The sequence below is a fragment of the Eriocheir sinensis genome, chromosome 9, assembly GCF_024679095.1.
Source record: "Eriocheir sinensis breed Jianghai 21 chromosome 9, ASM2467909v1, whole genome shotgun sequence".
Lineage (NCBI taxonomy): Eukaryota > Metazoa > Arthropoda > Malacostraca > Decapoda > Varunidae > Eriocheir > Eriocheir sinensis.
The window spans coordinates 17,361,132-17,380,234 of NC_066517.1; the positions used below are offsets into that span (position 1 = coordinate 17,361,132).

The window sequence follows — 19,103 nt, forward strand, 5'->3', positions numbered from 1 at the left end:
GTGTGTGTGTGTGTGTGTGAGAGAGAGAGAGAGAGAGAGAGAGAGAGAGAGAGAGAGAGAGAGAGAGAGAGAGAGAGAGAGAGAGAGAGAGAGAGAGAGAGAGAGAGAGAGAGAGAGAGAGTAAAAAGTTGGAAAGTTTCGTTTAGTCGGCGCAACATCTGTGGTCATATACCGGAGAGAGAGAGAGAAGGGGAAGGAATTATTGAAGGGAACAGACCCCATTGGGACGGGACACAACCCCCGATTAATACCTGGTACCCATTCACTGCTGGGTGGACAGGGGCGTAGGGTAAAGAGAGAGAGAGAGAGAGAGAGAGAGAGAGAGAGAGAGAGAGAGAGAGAGAGAGAGAGAGAGAGAGAGAGAGCATTCATCTTTCAACAGTACAATACTTCACTTATACACCCACAAAAAGAAAGTGACTAACTGGAAGATGAAAAAGAGAAACAAAAGAGAAATAACACGAATATAAACTAAAAAGCGAGCAAGAAAGATGAAGAAAGACGACAAGAATGACCCCAAAAAAGACAAGAGGACAAAAAAAAGTGGGATTATGAAAGAAATAATAAGAGAAGGCTAAAAAAAATAATGAAGATCAGACAACGAGCACTTGGTCCCTCCGTCCGTGCCTTTGTCTCCCCCTCTCTCTCTCTCTCTCTCTGCTTAACATATACATCCCTATGACAACAAAGAACGCCAAGACGTCTCATCAAAGTCCCCGTAAAGCCATTCGGGGACAAAGATGTAAGACGAAGGTATTGACCGGTGGGCCACATCTCCTCCTCCTCCTCCTCCTCTAGCTCTTCCCTGCTCTCCCTCTCTCTCTTTCTCTTTCTCTCTCTCTGCAGCTCTCCATGTCTCCCACGGGAATGAGTGACGTATGACTGACCCTCCTCCTGCCTCCCTCCCTCTCTTCTGTCCCCCTCCTCCCTCCCTCCCTTCCTTCTTCCTCCTCCTCCTTCTCCTTCTCCCCGTCTCCTCTCCTTTCTTTTGCCATTCCTCCTTCCAGCTCCCATGCACTCTCTCTCTCTCTCTCTCTCTCTCTCTCTCTCTCTCTCTCTTTGCATGGTGTGTTGTTACAGCCTTTATCTCTCTCTCTCTCTCTCTCTCAAAGTAGTCAAATTCACTAGTGTGTATAAAAGAGAGAGAGAGAGAGAGAGAGAGAGAGAGAGAGAGAGAGAGAGAGAGAGAGAGAGAGAGAGTTTAGGATGTTTTTTTAATCTTGTTTTGAGAATGTCTTGTGAGATAATACTTTTAGTACAGCGATTGTAGTGTCCAAAATAATTCTGAAGTATTTTATATCAACTTAGCATGTCCTGAGGTTCTGAATTTGGTGGAATTGCACTGAATTAGGAACAAGTATCATAGAATTGCCTCAGGTCATTGGGTAGCAGAGTAGGTTGAGGGGTTAGGTGGGTTCATGATACACTGAGGACACTATTGTCTGATCTGATCTTTATTTTTGAGTATTTCAAACTACAGGTTGCATATATGTATATCAGTTCAGCACTGTCTAGCCCCTACCTTGTTCCGCCTAGGCTAACTATGATCACGACACTCTCATTACCCTACACTTCATACACCTCGTACAAGACTACATCATCCAGATATATAACAAAGTACACAAACTAGAGACTCTCTAAAAATAGCACATAATTTTCTAGTGAATAATTTCAGCATCTAGTCTTCTTCTCTTACCATGTACAAAATGATTACTATTTTTGTTCAAAATTCACAGAATAACCATCTGTCTCCAATAACAGCAATAGACAAAACATAATATTGCTTTGCTTAATTCAAAATATGTTTGCATAATGGGCAGGCCCTTAGGCACTGTGCTGGGCCCTTTAGCGGGGGCAGGGCCGGAGCGGGGGGCGCCGACCCTGCCCCCGCGCCGTCAGCCAAGGCTCTACCTCACCAGGGGTGGTCCGTGGCACGCACATGCGAGTACATCAGTTGAAAAACAAATGCCTATCACAGGAGGCAACTCTCCCACCTCGATATACTATGTGTGCCAAATGCTCCAATGTGCAATATTAACTTGTGCATAGCAGAAGGAGTTAGTTCTCTCCTAGTCAAGAGAATGAAATAAATTTTTGCACTTAACTTGTTTCTCGTGTAAAGCAAAGGAATGTTCAGTACTTGGCCAAGAAATACCTTCAAGGTATTTGGTCAGAACCATTATGAAAATAATGCTATCCCACTCATGCATCGTATTGGCATCATCTAAGTGTTTAAACAAACAGGCGCTGCGGCAGCCACCCGCCACAGGGCTGCGTCGGGGGGCTGCCGCTCGCCTGCGACTGGAGTCTGGCATCAGCTTATCATACAAGAGATTGGGCACAAGGAGTGCAAAATAAAATACTGGTGGAGCTCAAGGGGTGGGGTACTGTAAGGGAGAGGAACCTGTTTAGGCGAGGAACTTGGGTTGCTACATGGCTGCCTCAGACCCTCGTGGGTCTGGGCTCTGGTAGGAATGGTTGGTGTCCGGCGCCGCGACCTGACCTCAGCTGGCCTGGGCCCTGCCGCGACGCCATACCACCTGCCGCCCAGCCACGCACGCCGCTCCGTGCTCACAAAAAATAACCTTCACAATATTTTGGCGTGGGGAGGGCGGACGGATGGCGGACACACTGGGCAGGAGGTAGAGGGTGGTGGGACGAGGCTACGCTCCCCGCCGTCAGACTAGCATTTGACACTATCACACTTCACGACAGACCTCCCGCGGCGCCTCGCACCGAACTAGAAAAGCCAGGAGGGGCGAGGGGTCGATTTCACCCCCACACCCGCATCACAATTTCTCTGACTCGTTGTTAACCTACAGGAGTGGGATTGACAAACGTAATGATTGTCATCAACGCCACGACCTCCGACCATATCCTCCTGATGCGGTCGGGGTGTGACCACTGGGAGACGCAAAGCAGATACTAATATAATAAAAGGAAAGTCTATCTCGTATGATTGCATAAGAAGAACCAACTAGACACTAACGTATCACGAGTGTGCGAGGACGAGGGAGGCTGTATCTTAGGACCCACGTTACCGGGGAGCGAAACCTGTGCCCTGAGGCGACGTGAGGACGACGTAACGTGAAGCTGGGGAGGAGTGTGTCTCACGTGCAGGCCGCCAGGGGTGACCTTGGACTCAGAGGGAAAGAGGAACTGGTGGTAGTGGTTGTGGTGGTGGTGGTGGGGGGTGGGAGTGGAGGTGGAGGTGTATATGGGGGAGGAGGAGGATACAAGCACAATAATGAAACAGGACGATATCCCAGCCAACACCAAATGAAACAAACCGTGACAGCATGAAGTCACGAGATTGCAAGAAGCGCAAAGACCGTTCTTGGAGTGTTTTGCATCAGCTGGGACGGAACTGCTCCTACACACGAAGACAGCACTGGGGAACGGTGGAGGGCTACAGGGTGGTGGGGCTGGTGTGGGGGAAAGGGAGGTGGTAGGGAGGGAGGGTTGGGTGGCCGGCACTGGGGGGAGGAGGGACCATCACAGCGAGACCAGGAACGGGTTACTCCTAACAGAGGGCGGGGAAGTAGCCTTATTATCACAAGCCATTGATAATACTGATAGACGAGGGCTCTCCGCTGTGATGGCCCCCTGCTGCCGCATCGCGCATCTCTCCATGGCACAGGGATGGCCGTGGGAGAGGCTCCGGGGCGCGCAAAGGAAGACTCTATGTAATACTCTCCTCCGTGCGTGGCAGCCCAGCGGAGCCTCCCCCGCGGCCTCCACGACACCCAGCGCTGGCCGGGGGGCTGCGAGGTGGCACAGGGTCAGTGTATGGCGGGTCTGGTCTGGGTGGGGGGAGGCTGGGAGTCAGGGGCGGCAGGAGAGGCGCTGCCCAGATAGACACACGCACACAGGTGCGCAGGAACAAGCCCTGTCCTGGAGGGACTGAGCCATGAGCGCCGCCTTGCCTCTGTGCAACCCGTCAGTTGTCAGAAGACAAGGTTGGATGGCTGTCTGTCTGCCGGGGCAGCGCCGCCGCTGCCGCCCCCCTGTGTTTCCTGAGCTGCCTACAAATTCACGGGCTACAGGGAAGGAATGTCTTTTCATTAATCTATCACCTGTGAGGTAGTCACTACGAATCGGGAAGCAAAAAGACTGCTGGCTTTCAATACCACCTATTGCATAGGACAAATATACAGAATTTCTAAAAATAAACAATACTTCTATAAAGGAGATTACAAAAAATCTGTTTGAAAATAATAATTAATATAATAATAATGATAATAATAATAAGGAGGAACTTAATATCTACCCTGATAAAGAGTACATACGATTATCATACTTCAGTTATCACTTGTATGCACCACCAAGCTTGTGGACTGAACATCTTGTGCAACCAACTGTCGATCATTCTCCGGCATGAGTGGAAGAATCTGGTAAGCTGTATGCAGTGAAGGCAATGCTGCACGGCCGCCCCGCCCCGACAGGAGTGCCGGAGGGGCGGGGAAGGACGCGACACCCCCTCACAGCAGCAGGCAATGCGGGGGACGGGGCAGCCAGGCCGGTATTACAAATTCCTCTGACGGGCAGACTGACGGAGATTCATTCCATGGGGCTGTGGGTGGTTGTGGTTGTGTTGGTGGTGGTGATGGTGGTGGCGGTGGTGGTGGTGGGGGTCTGTGTGCACTAAGGCCGAGACTCACCACGCTGGGGTCTTGATCTGGGTCCACTAGCCAGGCGATTACAAGAATGGGATAGATTAGGTGCATGAGAAACTGTGTTGTTGCTGTTGTTGTTCTTGTTAAACTGTGGCAATGCTGTTTTGTTATTTTCTTAAGGCGTGTGTTTGTTCTAGTTATGTTAGTAATGGGACAGACAAGCTTTTTCTTTCTATGAATAGCTAGCTCTCCTATCAAAAAATATAGCTCTAGTGAGTGTTTAACTCTGTACAATATATAGTTACAGCTACAGTCACTGCATCACTCGCGGCTCAGACTCACACACATACCACTACCTCTTGTCCCTATGAGGGCAACTGCAACTCCCTTCCATATCATAATTTAGGAAAGGATTAACTGGGTGTGATGTTTGATTGAAGTGCACATGAACTGGTAATGATTTCTATCAGTCTTTCTCTAAAGGTAGTCAGGTGGGACTTCAGTGATTTTGTAAAGTCAGGATCAGACATCTTTCAGAACTTTTCGTTGATGCTAACTGGGCTGCCTCACCAACTTCCCAGTTAGCAAAGAAGTGAAAGGAAGAGTCACAACAATAATTCACAGAAGGGAACAATTCAAACTTGCTCCCTTGCCAAGAGTTTTAGTATTCAAACAAAAACTAAAGTAAATGGCGACAACTGAGTTTCAGATAACACATAAAGCAAGAAAGAGTAAAATGGAGAGAAACAAAGACAAAACTAAGGGTGTCTGATGAGAAAACCTCAAAATGAAGATGAACTACGGAGTGTGTCAAGGAGGAGGAGCAAGAGACTATGGCCTAGCGTGAGGGAGGGGAGGAGGGAGGGGGTGAGCTGGGCCTTCATGCAACACAGAGCTCCTCCACCAGGCGCTGCTCCACCCCCAGCATGAGGTCTTCGCTGGGCACGTTGACACTCAGGAGGACGTGCTTCTTGATGCGTTCCTGGAGCCTCTGGGCCATGAGGTTAACACGCTGGGTGCCCTCCGTGGCCGGGCCCAGAAGGGAGGAGGTGGCGGGTGGCCCAACACGAGGGGTGAAGGCCGCCACGAGGGAGCCCAGTTTGGCCTCCTCCATGCCCACCCAGATGTACACACTGCCGGCCAGGTTCAGCAGCTGGTAGTACAGGGTGATGCCGCCCTCCTGCGAGCAAAACTCTCGCAGGTTCATTGTGTTTGGGGCGACTTCATCCATTGCTTTGCTTGGTGCTTGCTTGCTTGTTTGCCTGCGTGCTTGCCTCCTTGCTCACCTACTTGCTCGCTTGCTTGGCTTCTGCAATTGCCACTCTCTCTCTCTCTCCCTCGTCTTGTCCGCCCGGCCGTCTGGACTTGTAGGAGGAGGAGTTGGTCGGTACTTATTGAGAGGCCAGAGTATGGCGTCCTCACAGCCACACCTTCACGTTTATAAGTTTCTTCTTAAGAATTCACACAGTTTTTTATAGTATATATAATATTAAAAATTATTTGCATGCATAATAATACTTCACTTGGCTTTTTCTTCTTTTTCAAAAGGCAATTGTACTTGATTTATCTTTTTATAATAGTATACTGAAACAACACAGATGTTCTACAGAAGCTAAACTCACTCTAAGATTTGCACATTACAAACTACACTCATAGAGGCAAAGTATAGGTCTCTTGGTTCTTGTGTTTGCTTGCTTGTGTGTTTTATGAAGTGCAGTTTGAATGATATTTGGGAAGTTAATGACTGGAGATAGGAACTTTTTGCTACTTTGGGTTTGTTGTGTCTCAGATGTCACAATCCGCGTCCTTGGCCGCCTCTGGAAGGGAGAAAAGGAGACATGAGAAGCAAGTCAAAATTAACCAACCTCGCCTCCACCGCTCCACTGTACATCCTCCACCCTTAACACCCTACCATGGGCCACAATCAGGACCCCTATTATAGTGCTTCATAACCAACTCACTAAGGATAAAATAAAGCAGGAAATAACATTACTTGGTCATGAGCACCACTAGGTATATCTTATCAATCTGTTCAAGGCTGTACTGAGAGGCTAGTCTTCCAGCAGTCCTTTCTGTTGGTGACGTGTTTTACTAATGCTTTGAGGGAAAGGTCACAGCATTCCCCTTAGCGTTTGCTGCGAGAGAGAGGCTGTGCTGAGTCTAGGGTCAGAGGCAGCGCTGGCTTGCCCCCTAATGGCTATAGGATGATAACCTTACGTGTATTTGTGCTGGAAAGTTCATTTATAATTACCTTTGTGAAATCTAATACACAGCCTTTTATGTATCTAGAAGTTTTCTGAAAAAGAAAAGAAATTAATGAATATCAGCCATTCTACTAAGAAATGAGTCATGCGGTGTTTATCTTTAGAAAAATAAGAAAAAATGACACTGAAAATCTGAGCAGAATCATGCAGAAAAAATTCAAGGGACAGGTCAGGAATCTACAGTCAGTATTGTTTAAATCTTGACCCAAAAGGCATCATGCACTGCTACCACCATCAACATGCAGACTGACGGGCCGCGGACCACCCCATGCTGCCCTGCGGCCCACCCTGGTGAGAGGGGCGCTGTTACCTTCTTCGCTACTACAGCCAGCCTTGCCCTCGCCTGGCCTGGCTGCCGAGAGGTCCAGAGCTGCCGCGGACAGGCTGTTGGTGGTGCTTAGGAGGGATGAGGGGGGGGCCTTGAGGGTGGAGGGGGCCTTGCTGGCTAGGGGGGAGCTAGCTGTGGTGGTGGTGGTGGTGGTGATGGAGGAGGGGATTGCTGACAGCTGGCCAGAGTTCAGCAGGGACAGCAGGTTCAGGTTCATGCCCAGGGAGCTGAGCGGGCTGGAGGTGAGGGTGTGGTGCTCGCCGAGGCCCCCGTGGGAGCTGACAGGGATGCCTGCAGCGGCGGCGACGTTGCCGTTGGCCTGGTTGGAGGCGCTCTGGTAGATATTCTTCATGGTCTCCACGTAGTAGTTCCGTGCAGCCTCTGAGTAGACGGTCTTCATGAGGTCAGGGTTGGTGAGCATGGTCTGCATGATGCTCTGATTCATGGCCGCGATCATCAGTGGGTTGAGGGCGTTGAGAGGGTTCAGCAGGTTGAGCATGCCAGTGCTCTGTTGGTGTTTGTGGTGCTGCTCCATCTGCTTCTGCTGATGCTCCATCTGCTCCCGCTGCTGCTTCTGTAGCTTCTCCAGCTCCTTCTCCCGGAGGGCCTGCAGCTCCTTCTCTCGCTGTTGTTGCAACTCCCGCTCCCGCTCCTTCTCGGCAAGCTTGCGCTCCTCGTACTCCTTCATGTCTTTGATGTACCGCTGTCGGTCCTGCTCGGAAAGTTCTACAAACTTCTGCTTCTCTGTGTCACCCATGTTGCGCCACAGCTCCCCAGCACGCTTGCCAAAGTCTGCAAACTGTGGGAACTCCTTGCCCTCCTCCATCAGTTTCCGTTTGAAGTAGGCGCAGAAATGCATGAAGGGTGTGCAAGCCTTCTTGGGCATGTCAGGCTGCCTTCGCCTCTTCTTCTTGCGTCTGCGTGTGGGGCCGGGCATGGCTACTGCCTGGGGGCCCATTCTGCCTGCTGCAGATGGACCCTGCAACAGTGCCTCATAGGGCCGCATCAAGCTACCGTTCTGTTTGGCCTGTGCAGCAGCAGCCAGGCTCCCCAGACCCCCTAGGCCCCCGTGGCAACCCCCGAGACCCCCAGCACTGCCCCCGGCCAACAGCTTGAGCAGGTCCGTCTGTGAATGGGCACCACTCGTCCCATTCTCTCCACTGCAACAGCCAGAATAACAACTCACAGCCACTGCACACCGGCCACTCTACTCACCTCTCCTCCCCGGGGCGCCGCACTGCCCCCTGGCCCTGAGCCACTACTCACCATACGTCAAGTTGCTCGGTGCAGAGAGGAGTGGTATTATATACAAATAGTGCAGAGTACCAAAGATGGTGGAAACATGGAAAAAATGTCATGATGCTAAGCTCATCACAAGGCTGTGCCTACGATGGAAAATGTTTCCATTCCTAAACCCTTGCAAAGTACATTGAAATAAGAAGTAAACATGGCAAATTCAAAGCAAAGGTTAAACATTAATATTTGATGAAAAAATAAAGCAATCCAACTGACAATCAAATGGAATTTAAAATGCCAAGTCTTCTGAGAAATCCTGACCCATCCCAAGGAGTGTTGGATGTGCTCTTACGACTCCAGACAGCAATGCTCAAAGGGATAAAATTTTAAAATATATATCAAAGGTAAATCAGAGAAAAATGTTAAAAAGTTATTAGTGGAATCCAAAAAAACATATATGAGCCAAAGAAGCTACAAACCCTTTTGCAAAAACACACCGTGCATCAAATGTCAGTAAACAGAGCAGTCAAAACATCTGGCCAAATATATGGTAAAAGAGATAGCTCTGGATGAACCATTCCGTGGGTCTCTGCCTCAGCCCACACAAGGAAAATCTGAGGCTCATGACTAGTGACTGATTGAAAATGGTTGACCCAGGCAACAACAAAAATATGGGAAAGATAAGAAATTCCCTTTCATGGTGCATAAAAAAACAAATGTAATAGTATCAAAATATCCAAGTTTACAGAAAATGATCGAGTTCTCTGGTGAGCCAGTCTACATACCAGGGTGAATGGTAACCTCTCGCTTGCCAGGTGAAGAGAACAAACAAACAAGGTCAATGTCAGCTTAAATCAGGCAGCATTTATTTTTTTTGTCATGAAGTTATGCTAAATTTATTTTTGTCATTCTCAGTAGTATTGTTAGTGATGCTGGCCCAAAGTTGTCTACAAAAGGGCGCTTCTTATCTTAGTTTATAGACAGCTGGGATTTATAGCTGTTAGGAGATACTGATAGACATCAATCACCCCTCTACAGTGCTTATCTCCTAGTACTTAAAGAGTTTAGAGGACAATTATGGATACTTTTATGTGTAAGGTAACAAAACTTATTGCAAATAGCCCATTTAAAAAATTCCAAGTGCCTTTAACCTAACTCACCAACAAAGGGTGACTGGGCAAGGGAAGAGAGACTGAGACGAATATTCAAGTTATCTTTAATAATTCTTAAAAGAGAACTGGGGTAAAAAATTAAGACTTACCCATTGACAGCCTTTCCCAGCTTCTCAACAACCAACTCATCCATGTATGTTCATATGTCAGGGAAGCAGGACTTGATGCACCTGAGGAGAAAGGGCAATGATGTCAAGTGTGTACAATGGCAGCACACCTTTAATAGAAGATGAGGTGCTTATAAATGAATGTAAAATGACTACGCACTTACATCTTTAGATATGCACAATGTTGCACCTCTTGTATGTACTACACTCTCATCCCTCCCTTAATTTTACACATGCATCTTTACACACACACACATCTACAACATTTAAATATACCTTACTCCAACATTTAAATATACCTTACTCCAAATCTCTTAAATTTTCACATTAAAATCACTGCAAAATTTATATACAATGCTGCTAATAAATAAAGATCAGACAGATACACAAAGACACTCCCACATGCACACACGAGGCAAAAGATACTAATCCTTTCCTACTTGAGAGTGTGTGTGTGTGTATCTGGTAAGGTGTCAGTGTACTGTAACATTTCCCACACTAATCACAGGTTCCAACCACAGCCTCCTCCACCCTTGTCATTTCTCTCAACTTTTCCTCGGTTGAAAACAAAGTTATGAAGGCTCCTTGAACACGATATGTTTTCCCCTTCTTGTAATTTTATTCTGCTCTGGCTTATTTCCCATGATAGCAAGGATGAAGCAACCTTGATTAATGTCAGTTTGGGCTGGATGATTAAAGTCTCTCATGTGTTCAAATGATGGGAGTCTGTATTAATCAACTTTTGCTAAGGTAAAGAAAGATGTATACCCGATAATCATACATGCATAAGTAAAACAATGAATTCCGAGCAGGGGAAGCAGAATGCAAGTCCCAAACAGAGCGCTGTTTCTATAAAGAACCCTCGCTTGTGCGTCATTAGCTGCAAGGAGTGTCAAGTTAGCGCAGGGGGCGGCAGCGACGCAGCAGCTTGGGGTGGTGAGGAAACATGTCCACTGACAAAACTCGCTTCACGGTAATCATCTGGTTTCTTTCATGCACCTCCCCTTCAGAGCCACTTCAGGAGACAAAGCACACATACCTCCTCCCCCTCCTCCTCCTCTCTTCATTCCCTCCCTCCTTACCCACCCGCCCTCTTCACCTCTCCCACCCTCCTTCACCACCACCACAGCAACTCACCTACACTCTGGGAACACTGATCTTATCATCCTAACACAAAAGCAAGAAGCAGCTTAGACAAACACTGGCTCCCTCAGATGTGGGATCACCAGGACGGGGGGATGAAATACTGAATCACAACATTATTGATTCATTTCCAGTACAAAAAAGCTTGGCAACACACCACTCACCCATGGCAAAGGGGTTGGGAGAGAGGGCGGAATTGTATCATTCAGCGTCCTTCGATCACACGACAAAAGCTCGGAACAGACACAAATGCAACCGGAGTGGACAAAATGACAAATGCTCTCAAAGGTTCAGTAGCGAGGGTGCCTGCTGCCGCCCAACAACCACAGAACAGATGAAAGACCCCCCCGAGTAATGCTAACAATGGAAAGCATCACTCTCCCCCTGCTTAGCACCCACCCCTCTCTCCCACCCTACCTCCTGCTCTGTCTCTCTCCCCTTTCCTCTTACCCCTTGTGAACACCCCCCCCCCCTCCACACACTCTCCTGAGCCCTTGTCCCGCTCTTTCCTTCCTCTCCCTCTCTCTCTTGCTCTTGCTCTCCCCCCCTAGTGTGAAGCCTGGCCCTCTCATGCCCCCCCTCCTCCTCCCCACTTTTTTGTGTGTGGAAACAAAGACAGCTAGCTCAGACATCCCCAACTCAGGGCTGCAATATTGATCACCCCAGAAGCTTAATCACACGCTGCATGGGTACAGAGCGCTGGCTTGCACACTCTCTTGCATCGCTGCATTGCTATTGTGTTTGCGGGAAGAGGGTTTATTCTACTATATTCCAAGGATTTTTATTTTCGCTGAAATATATATATGTCTTTAGGTCTTTCTTTACCACCTCCGGCCACTTTGTCTCGAGCTTTTGTAGAGATGCGGAGGAGAATTCTTGGCTAAAATGGAATGAGTGTTCCCGGTAGTCTGATGAAACACTGGGTCCTTCTGACATGAATGTGTGGTGTGTAATTTAGAGAGGATTGTGTTGCTGCCTGCCTTACAGGCAAAGGTCAGCTTATATCAGGACAGGTTAGGTCAGTCTCACTCAGGTGTAATTAAACATTCAAGGATGCAAAAGGGTGTAATATATATATATATATATATATATATATATATATATATATATATATATATATATATATATATATATATATATATATATATATATACACACTCACACACACATTAATATATATACCTTGAGCTATAAGTTGGTAAAAGGAAACTGTTCTACTAAATTGGCTCCACCAACCTAACCAGCTGAATAATGCAATACAATTATTATTTGATGCCAGGCACAGCATCAGTCATTGCAGTCTCATCCCAGGCAAATCATTCCCACAATTTTTACTTTCCCACCATCACGCCATAACCAGGTGTTAAATGCCTGAAAGCACACCGCTTCCTCCCTGACGGACAATTGGCTCCAAAAATACAAGTGCATCACCCTGAGCGAGTGTTGCAGATCATTACTAACACGCACGAGCACCGCCTTAAATGAATGTTCTGGCTGAGGGCTGAAGCAACGCCCGAGTCATGCTCCGCTATTCACAGCCTCACACTCCCATGTATGCCCACGCTCCACTGGCCGACTCAGCCTGTCCCACGCACTCCTCACCCACCTGACAGCATAATGACACTCCGCGGCGGACGAAACTCGCTTCCAATGTAACGAAAATAAGGCAAAAAAAGGCACTCTTGGAGGATCGACCTCACGCCCTTGCTTTGTTTACACTCGATCTCTATGACGCAGAGGAGCATCATCAGCATCAGCACCTCTCTCTCTCTCTCTCTCTCTCTCTCTCTCTCAGAATATAGTATTTGCTCACGGTTACGCCCCCACGTGTATTCCTAAACACAAGAAGGCATGGTCGCCCCCCTCCACCCGTTGGCTCGGCCCTCCCCATCCGTGGCTATTTCAGTCCAGGTGCGATCACGTAATCAACTTAATTGATGACATATCGGTGTACCTGCTGATCACGGTGGCGGTGAATTCATGTCCCTGTCAGTACACCGTCACTTCGAGGGCTTCCGGGGCGTTTTTGGTATTCTCGCGGGGCAAAAGTGCAGTTGACAAAGTGCTGGTGGGCGGGCGAGGGCTGAGGCGATGTGAAATGCCTAATAATGAGTCCCATTCATTGCCCACACCAGCCAGCGCCACCCTCCGTGCCGCGGGCTACAAAATGTATATGGAACGGAGTCATTAAAGTGGTTTTTATGTAGGGTGGAGAGGCCATCCCATTTCACTCCCCCATAAAAACCTGTCACCGAGAAGCGGAGGGCATGGGGGAAACGGTCTTGTGTGCTGTCATTAACGCACGCCAGACGCCGAGCCCCAGCCTTCAATTTCCCTTCTGCGGTGGACGGTAGATAGTCGCCTCACAGCTGACCTAGCCGGCCCAGAGGTATTTCCTGACCACCGACCACTGTCACCAGGCCGTTACCTCACCCCAAGCCTCCTCATGCCCCCTCCCCCATGCCCAGCAACCTCCCAATGCCCCCATCTTCGTGTATATCCAGCCTGCCCACGCCTCCGTCCCTCGGCCTCCCAACACCTCATTCCCTCAACTAGCCGCGCCTTTCTCCCGCCCAGACCCACCGCCATGCCCGACATTATAGAATCCGGGGGTTTTCTCATTATACTGATGCGGCACATTTAAAAAGGCGTCAAATATTGGGGGGCGAGACACAGCGTATGATTATGGCTACGCTGAGGATTATTAACACCCATTTCTCATCCTCTGCAGAAAAAAAAGGAATGTGACAAAAACTCGATCCCGTTGGCGTCAGCTTATCACGAGTCTGACGTGAGGGATAAAAAAAGAGAAAACAGAGGAACATCATGAAGGTTTGGGGCAGGGCGAGGTGTAGGTAGGCAGGTGCGCTGTTTTAAGTATATTAGAAGCCAAGACCGATATTCCGGGAGTATACGGCAATGGGTAGCTTTACCGTGAGACCCAAAGGAGAGCCTGGTGATGGTGGGCAGGGGGGAGTGGGCTGAGGCTAGGCTAGGGTTGGGTCCCTTACTCAAACTCTCAGGGAATGGCGTGGCGTTGCGGGAAAGTCGACCTTTTGATATCACCAAGATGACACGTCGCTACGCAATTTCACCATTTCCCCCAACGGTGCGGCAGAGTATAAATTATCCTTCGTACCATTTCATTACGCTGAGTCTTTGTGGCGGCGGCGTGAGTAATGTGTGACCGCGGCGGAAGAGAGGGAGAGAGAGCGAGAGCGAGAGAGGAAGAGCGCGGGGCTTGTTCTTGAGACATACACAGCGGAGAGGGATTAGGCAACACAAGCTGGTGGTGGTGGTGGTGGAGGAGGAGGACGAGAAAGAGGAGGAGGAGGAGGTAGTGGTGGTGAAGTATTGACTGACTCCGCACTAGGCAATATTCTTTTTTTGTATTCGCGACCCCTGGCCTCCCCGTGGGGCGAGGGAGGGAAGGAGAGAGAGAGAGAGAGAGAGGAGCCGCCACCTCCAAAGCTACCACCACCGTCTCGTTTCTCCTCCCGTGTGATCGCTCGTCTCCCCCCTTCACACCCCCTTCACGGCCACAGCGTCACTCTCCCTGCCCTGCCCCCCCCCCAAAGCCCTTCATGCTGCAGGATCCGCGGCCCGATCCCCCTCTACGGTGAGCCCTTTGTTAGGGTCTTGTCGGGCGCCTCTGGGTAAACACATCAGACCCGCGGCGCCCTCAACCAGCCTTCAATTTACAGCCCCCATTGACTGCCCTCCCGACACACGACCGCCTCGGAGTTCTTTTATGACTCTCTCGTCCATTAATACATAACTCGCGGCGCATACACCGTCTGTCGTAAATGTATTATTGTCTTACCTATGCCTAGGCCTTCACGATGATGCTGGAACGAAGGAATGATGAGTAGGTGAAATGATGAGTGTTGGAAAGTATCGTGTGTCAGTTTCTCTCATTTTCTCTTTCTCCTTGCCTGGTTACAAGCTTCCTTCCTTCTTTCATTCATTCTCCCCCCCCCCCCTCTTTCTCTCTCTCTCTCTCTCTCTCTCTTGAGTGGACGTCATGCTCCGTGTGGTGTTTGTCGCCTGGGTCTCTCTCTCTCTCTCTCTCTCTCTCTCTCTCTCTCTCTCTCTCTCTCTCTCTCTCTGATCGATCCGACTTTCTTTGGCGGCGAAAATAACTGCTGGTATAGCTTAGGAGGTGACACCGCCAACCCGTCTAGTCTAACTCACGCGCCGCCTCCTCCGCGCTGACTACGGCAAACAAGGTGGTCGCTCAGCTTAATTAATAAACACCTGAGAACTTAGATGACATTTCCCGTGTACGTGTGTGAGGGGGAGACCTGTGTGTGAGTGTGTGTGCGTGAACTGGGTGAATGATGTGCGTTCGTGCGTGCGTGAGAGTAAGCGAGGTTAAAGCATTGTGTAAACGTGTAGACTAGTTCAATAAAATGTAAATATTAGCCCGCAAGCCAGGTAAGTTAAATGGGTGCTAACTAGGTCAGGGTTGTGCAGCAGCGGGAACAATGAAGCTATACGTGTGAGTGTGTGTGTGTGTGTGTGTGGTGGAAGAGGAGGAGGTAGAGGGCGGGGCGTGAGGGCGGAGAGGTTGATCGTGACTAAAGTGATGGTGAGAATTTGTGGTGGTGGTGGTGGTGGTAGGTGGAGAGGAAGAGGTGATGAGGAGAGGTGTGGAGGTGCGTGATGAGTGGTGGTGGTGGTGGAGGAAGAGGTAGAACATAGTGGTGGTGGAGGTAAGATGTTTAGGCCAGGTAGGTAGATAGGTAGGTGGGTAGGTAAGTGGTGAGTAGCATGATTGTGGTGATGAGAATGGTATTTTGATGATTGGAGGTAGAGTGGTGATAATCGTCTGGTGGTGATGAGAATAGGTTGTTCAATGCAATGTGTGATGTTGATGAATGTGTTGGTGGTGATGATGATGAAGATTGGTAACTCAATGCAATGTGGTGGTGATGATGACTGTGGTGGTGGTGGTGGTGGTGGTGAGTGTGGTGAGCGTCCTGAGGATGATGGGAGGAGTGACAGAGGTATTAATGAGGACCATTGTGGGGTTGTCCGCGCGGCTTGAGGGTGGAGGAGGAGGAAGACGAGGAGGAGGAGGAGGGAGACTCGCTTGCCTTCTCCTCCTCTTAGTCTTCCTCCCTCTTACTGCGGCCCCCTCCTCCTCCTCCTTCTCCTCTTCTCCAGTTCTGTCGCTCGACTCTCTCACACACTGCTCCTGCCTCGTCCCTCATTGTCCCCGCCTCCTGTCTCCTCCTCCGCCTCCTGCCTCACGCCGGCCATACTCTCACCACCCTCATCACCCTACATCACCCCGCGCAAATCCATACCACACGGGGAAGCGAGAAGTGACCTGGAGCGTGAGTTAGTGGTCTCACTCCAGTCCGTTTCGTGAGGCGGAGGAGGAGGAGGAGGAGGTGGGGGTAGTAGGGCCCGGAAGAGGTGACAGGTGGGGGTCAGGTCATGGGGGTGAGACATGGGGGTTATATAAAAGGGGTGTGTGGGTGGCGGTGTGGTGGAGGTGGGTGGTGGTGGTGGTGGTGCGCGTGGCTGGCGGAGCGTAGCGAGCGAGCGACGCCGAGCGGGGTTGAGCCACCACGACGAGCCCAGAGCGTCTTTGTGAGACGGCAGCTTCGCGGAAAGCATGAGTTGCACAATCAATGTAATGGCCCCGCTAACAATGGCAGTCTTGGTCAATACTCGGGCGGCTCAACCTCTCTCTCTCTCTCTCTCTCTCTCTTTGCCTGGCTCTCTCCTCTCCCTCTCCCTTCCTCCTTGCCTTCCTTGTCTCCTTACCTCACCACTTCTCTCTCTCTCTCTCTCTCTGATTGTCCCCTCCACCACCCGGCTTGCCCTTACCCTACTCTAACCTCAGTACCCCTATTTCCCAGATCAATATCCCACGCCCGTCCATAGTTCAATTTCTCTCTCTCTCTCTCTCTCTCTCTCTCTCTCTCTCTCTCTCTCTCTCTCTCTCTCTCTCTCTCTCTCTGATTATATATATTCGTTTCTGTTTGTATCTCTCAGTGTGTGTGTGTGTGTGAATACGTATTGGGGGTAGAAGTGGGTGTGGGTGTGGGCGTGGGTGGGGGTGGGTGGGGGTGTATGGCGACTGAGTACAGTGATGGTAGCGGCAGAGAAGGCTGAATGGTGGGTGAGGGAGGAGGATGAGGAGGAGGAGGGTGGGAACGGGCGACTAGAGAGACAAGGGCCACCTTTTTCACCCCTCAGCGACCCTCACCCCCCTAACCATTCTCCCCTAAGCTGGCCCACCCTACATACACCCCGCTGGCCACACCCTAGCTTTCCCCTCCCGTCCTCCCTCTCTCTCCCTCCTAGCTAACGTAAAGTCCCCTCCAACACACACATGGTCGTTCTAAGTATGATTACCAATACTATTTCCTTCCTTTCCTTCATATCCATCGCTGGTCTTCTTCTCTCCCATCCCTTCCTTTCCCTTCCTCTCTTCCCTCCCCTCAGCTGTCACAATCTCCCGTCCAACTCGCTGACCCAGTACAACACGCAACCACCCTCCTCCCTCTCCCCTTCCTCCTCTTCCCCTTTCTCAGTCTCACCACCCTCCCTTCCTTCCTTTCCATCAGTCCCTCCTCTTCCCCTCGTTTTGCCCTCCATTCCATATTTGCCACTAATTTCTTATTCCGCCAGAAGCTCAGTCCCTCGCCCCCCGCCTCTCCACCACTCCTCTTTCCCCCTCCGCTTCCTCTAACTCCCCTCTGTCTCCCCTCCTCCTCCCCGTACCCAGCCTGGCCCTCGAGAGCTCCTCCTCCAAGCTACCTCACCCTCCAGCACCCCACACTTGTACTCCTCGTCTCCCCTCGCACTCCTGCTTCCTCCCCCTGTTGTAAACGCCCCCCCTAACAGGGCTCTCAGAGGAAGCAAGACCAAGATAAAAGTGGGCCCTCCGCGCACACACAAAAAACAAGAGGGGGCCAAAAATACACCTTCGGGTCACTCTCTCTCTCGCTCTCTTGTAGACGCGGCCAGGTCTCATGCATTAGAAGGACTCCTCCCCCCGCCCCCCCTCGCCCCCTCCCCTATTCCTCCTTAGGCAGACAGACCCCCAAAAATACCCTAATTGTGAGTGAAAGTGATGTATTCTTTCCCTCTGTCTTCTCTGTCCGTTGCCTTGCCCTCCTCTTCCTCCTCCTCCTCCTCATACACACACCTCTCTCCTTCTTTCTTCTCTTATCACATCTACCTCCTCCTCCTCCTTTTTCTCTCCCTGTCGTTCTGTTTTCTTCCTCCTCTTCCACCTTTGCCTTTATTACTTTTACCTTCTCTTCCTCCTCCTCCTCTTTCTCCTTCTCCTCCTCCTCCACCTTTTCCTCTTCTTTATTGCTTCTACCTCCTCCTCTTTCTCCCCCTCCTCCTCCTCCTCCTCCTCGTCCTCTCCGGGTTGTGAGACGTTATAAAGACTTGCTGGCGTCATGAGATTTAATTTATGAGGTTTTGATGTATTTTCCTCACCTTCCCCCAGAATATTAAGACGAGAGAATTTCCAGTCCATGAGAAGAAGAAGCGTCCGCGAGTTGATGCACAAAGTATTGACTCTTCTCACGTGTCCCCCTCGTCGCTGACCCTCCCCCTGTGTGTGTGTGTGTATGTGTGATGAACTACGTATTCGCTTTCTGTTCCCCTCCTCTCAGTTATTTGTGTGATGTATTCGCCTTGTATCCTCTCTTTTTCTTCCTCTAAGTTTGTGTGTGTGGTATGTGTTCTCTTCTCTAACTTCTCCCTTCCCGGTTTTATTGATGTATGTAAAACTCCTTATCTACTCCTCCTCCTCATCTTCGTTTCCTTTATGTATGTATTCTGCTGCTGGTTTCTTTAGGGGATCCATTCTTCTCCTTGCCTCCTTATCCCTGCTTATATGTAACGTATGCACTCTTGTCTCTTTCCCACCCAGTTTGTTTCTATAGTCTGTTATCTCGCTGTTCTCTATCTAGTTACTTTGATGTACTCCCCTTTCCTCCTCCTCCTCCTCCTCTTCCTCCTCCTCCCCACCCAGTTACGTTTCTACTGTGTATTTCCAGGTATTCAATCCCCACCTTGTTTCATTCATGTATTTCCTCTTCTCCTCCTCCTCCTCCCCACAGTTTCCCCTTTCCTCCTCCTTCTTCTTTTCCTCCCCCTCCTCCCCACCCAGTTAAGTTTCTACTGTGTATTTCCAGGTATTCCCCACCTTGTTTCATTGATGTATTTCCTCTTCTCCTCCTCCTCCCCACAGAGTTTCT

General features: G+C 49.8%; 1 protein-coding gene across 16 annotated transcripts in view; it reads right to left on the reverse strand.

Moving 5' to 3' along the window:
• Positions 1-1,433: 1,433 nt before the first annotated feature.
• LOC126996046 (DNA ligase 1-like) overlaps positions 1,434-19,103 on the reverse strand; it is a 55,941-nt gene continuing 38,271 nt past the window's right edge. For 3 of the 16 annotated variants that reach the window (XR_007750884.1, XR_007750883.1, XR_007750882.1), the window contains exons 2-4: positions 9,706-9,786; positions 6,868-6,912; positions 1,434-6,433 (exon numbers count right to left, since the gene is read on the reverse strand). Coding sequence is in view for 9 of the 16 variants with exons in the window: in XM_050856064.1 (XP_050712021.1) it covers positions 6,402-6,433; positions 7,191-8,368; positions 9,706-9,749 (1,254 nt within the window). In the remaining 7 variants the exon portion in view is untranslated. Of the gene's footprint in view, positions 6,434-6,867; positions 6,913-7,190; positions 8,369-9,705; positions 9,787-11,030; positions 11,265-12,048; positions 12,256-12,327; positions 12,347-12,472; positions 12,630-12,820; positions 13,319-19,103 lie in introns of those variants that run through there. The other 13 variants (XM_050856061.1, XM_050856060.1, XM_050856059.1 and 10 more) reach the window with 11 other exon arrangements.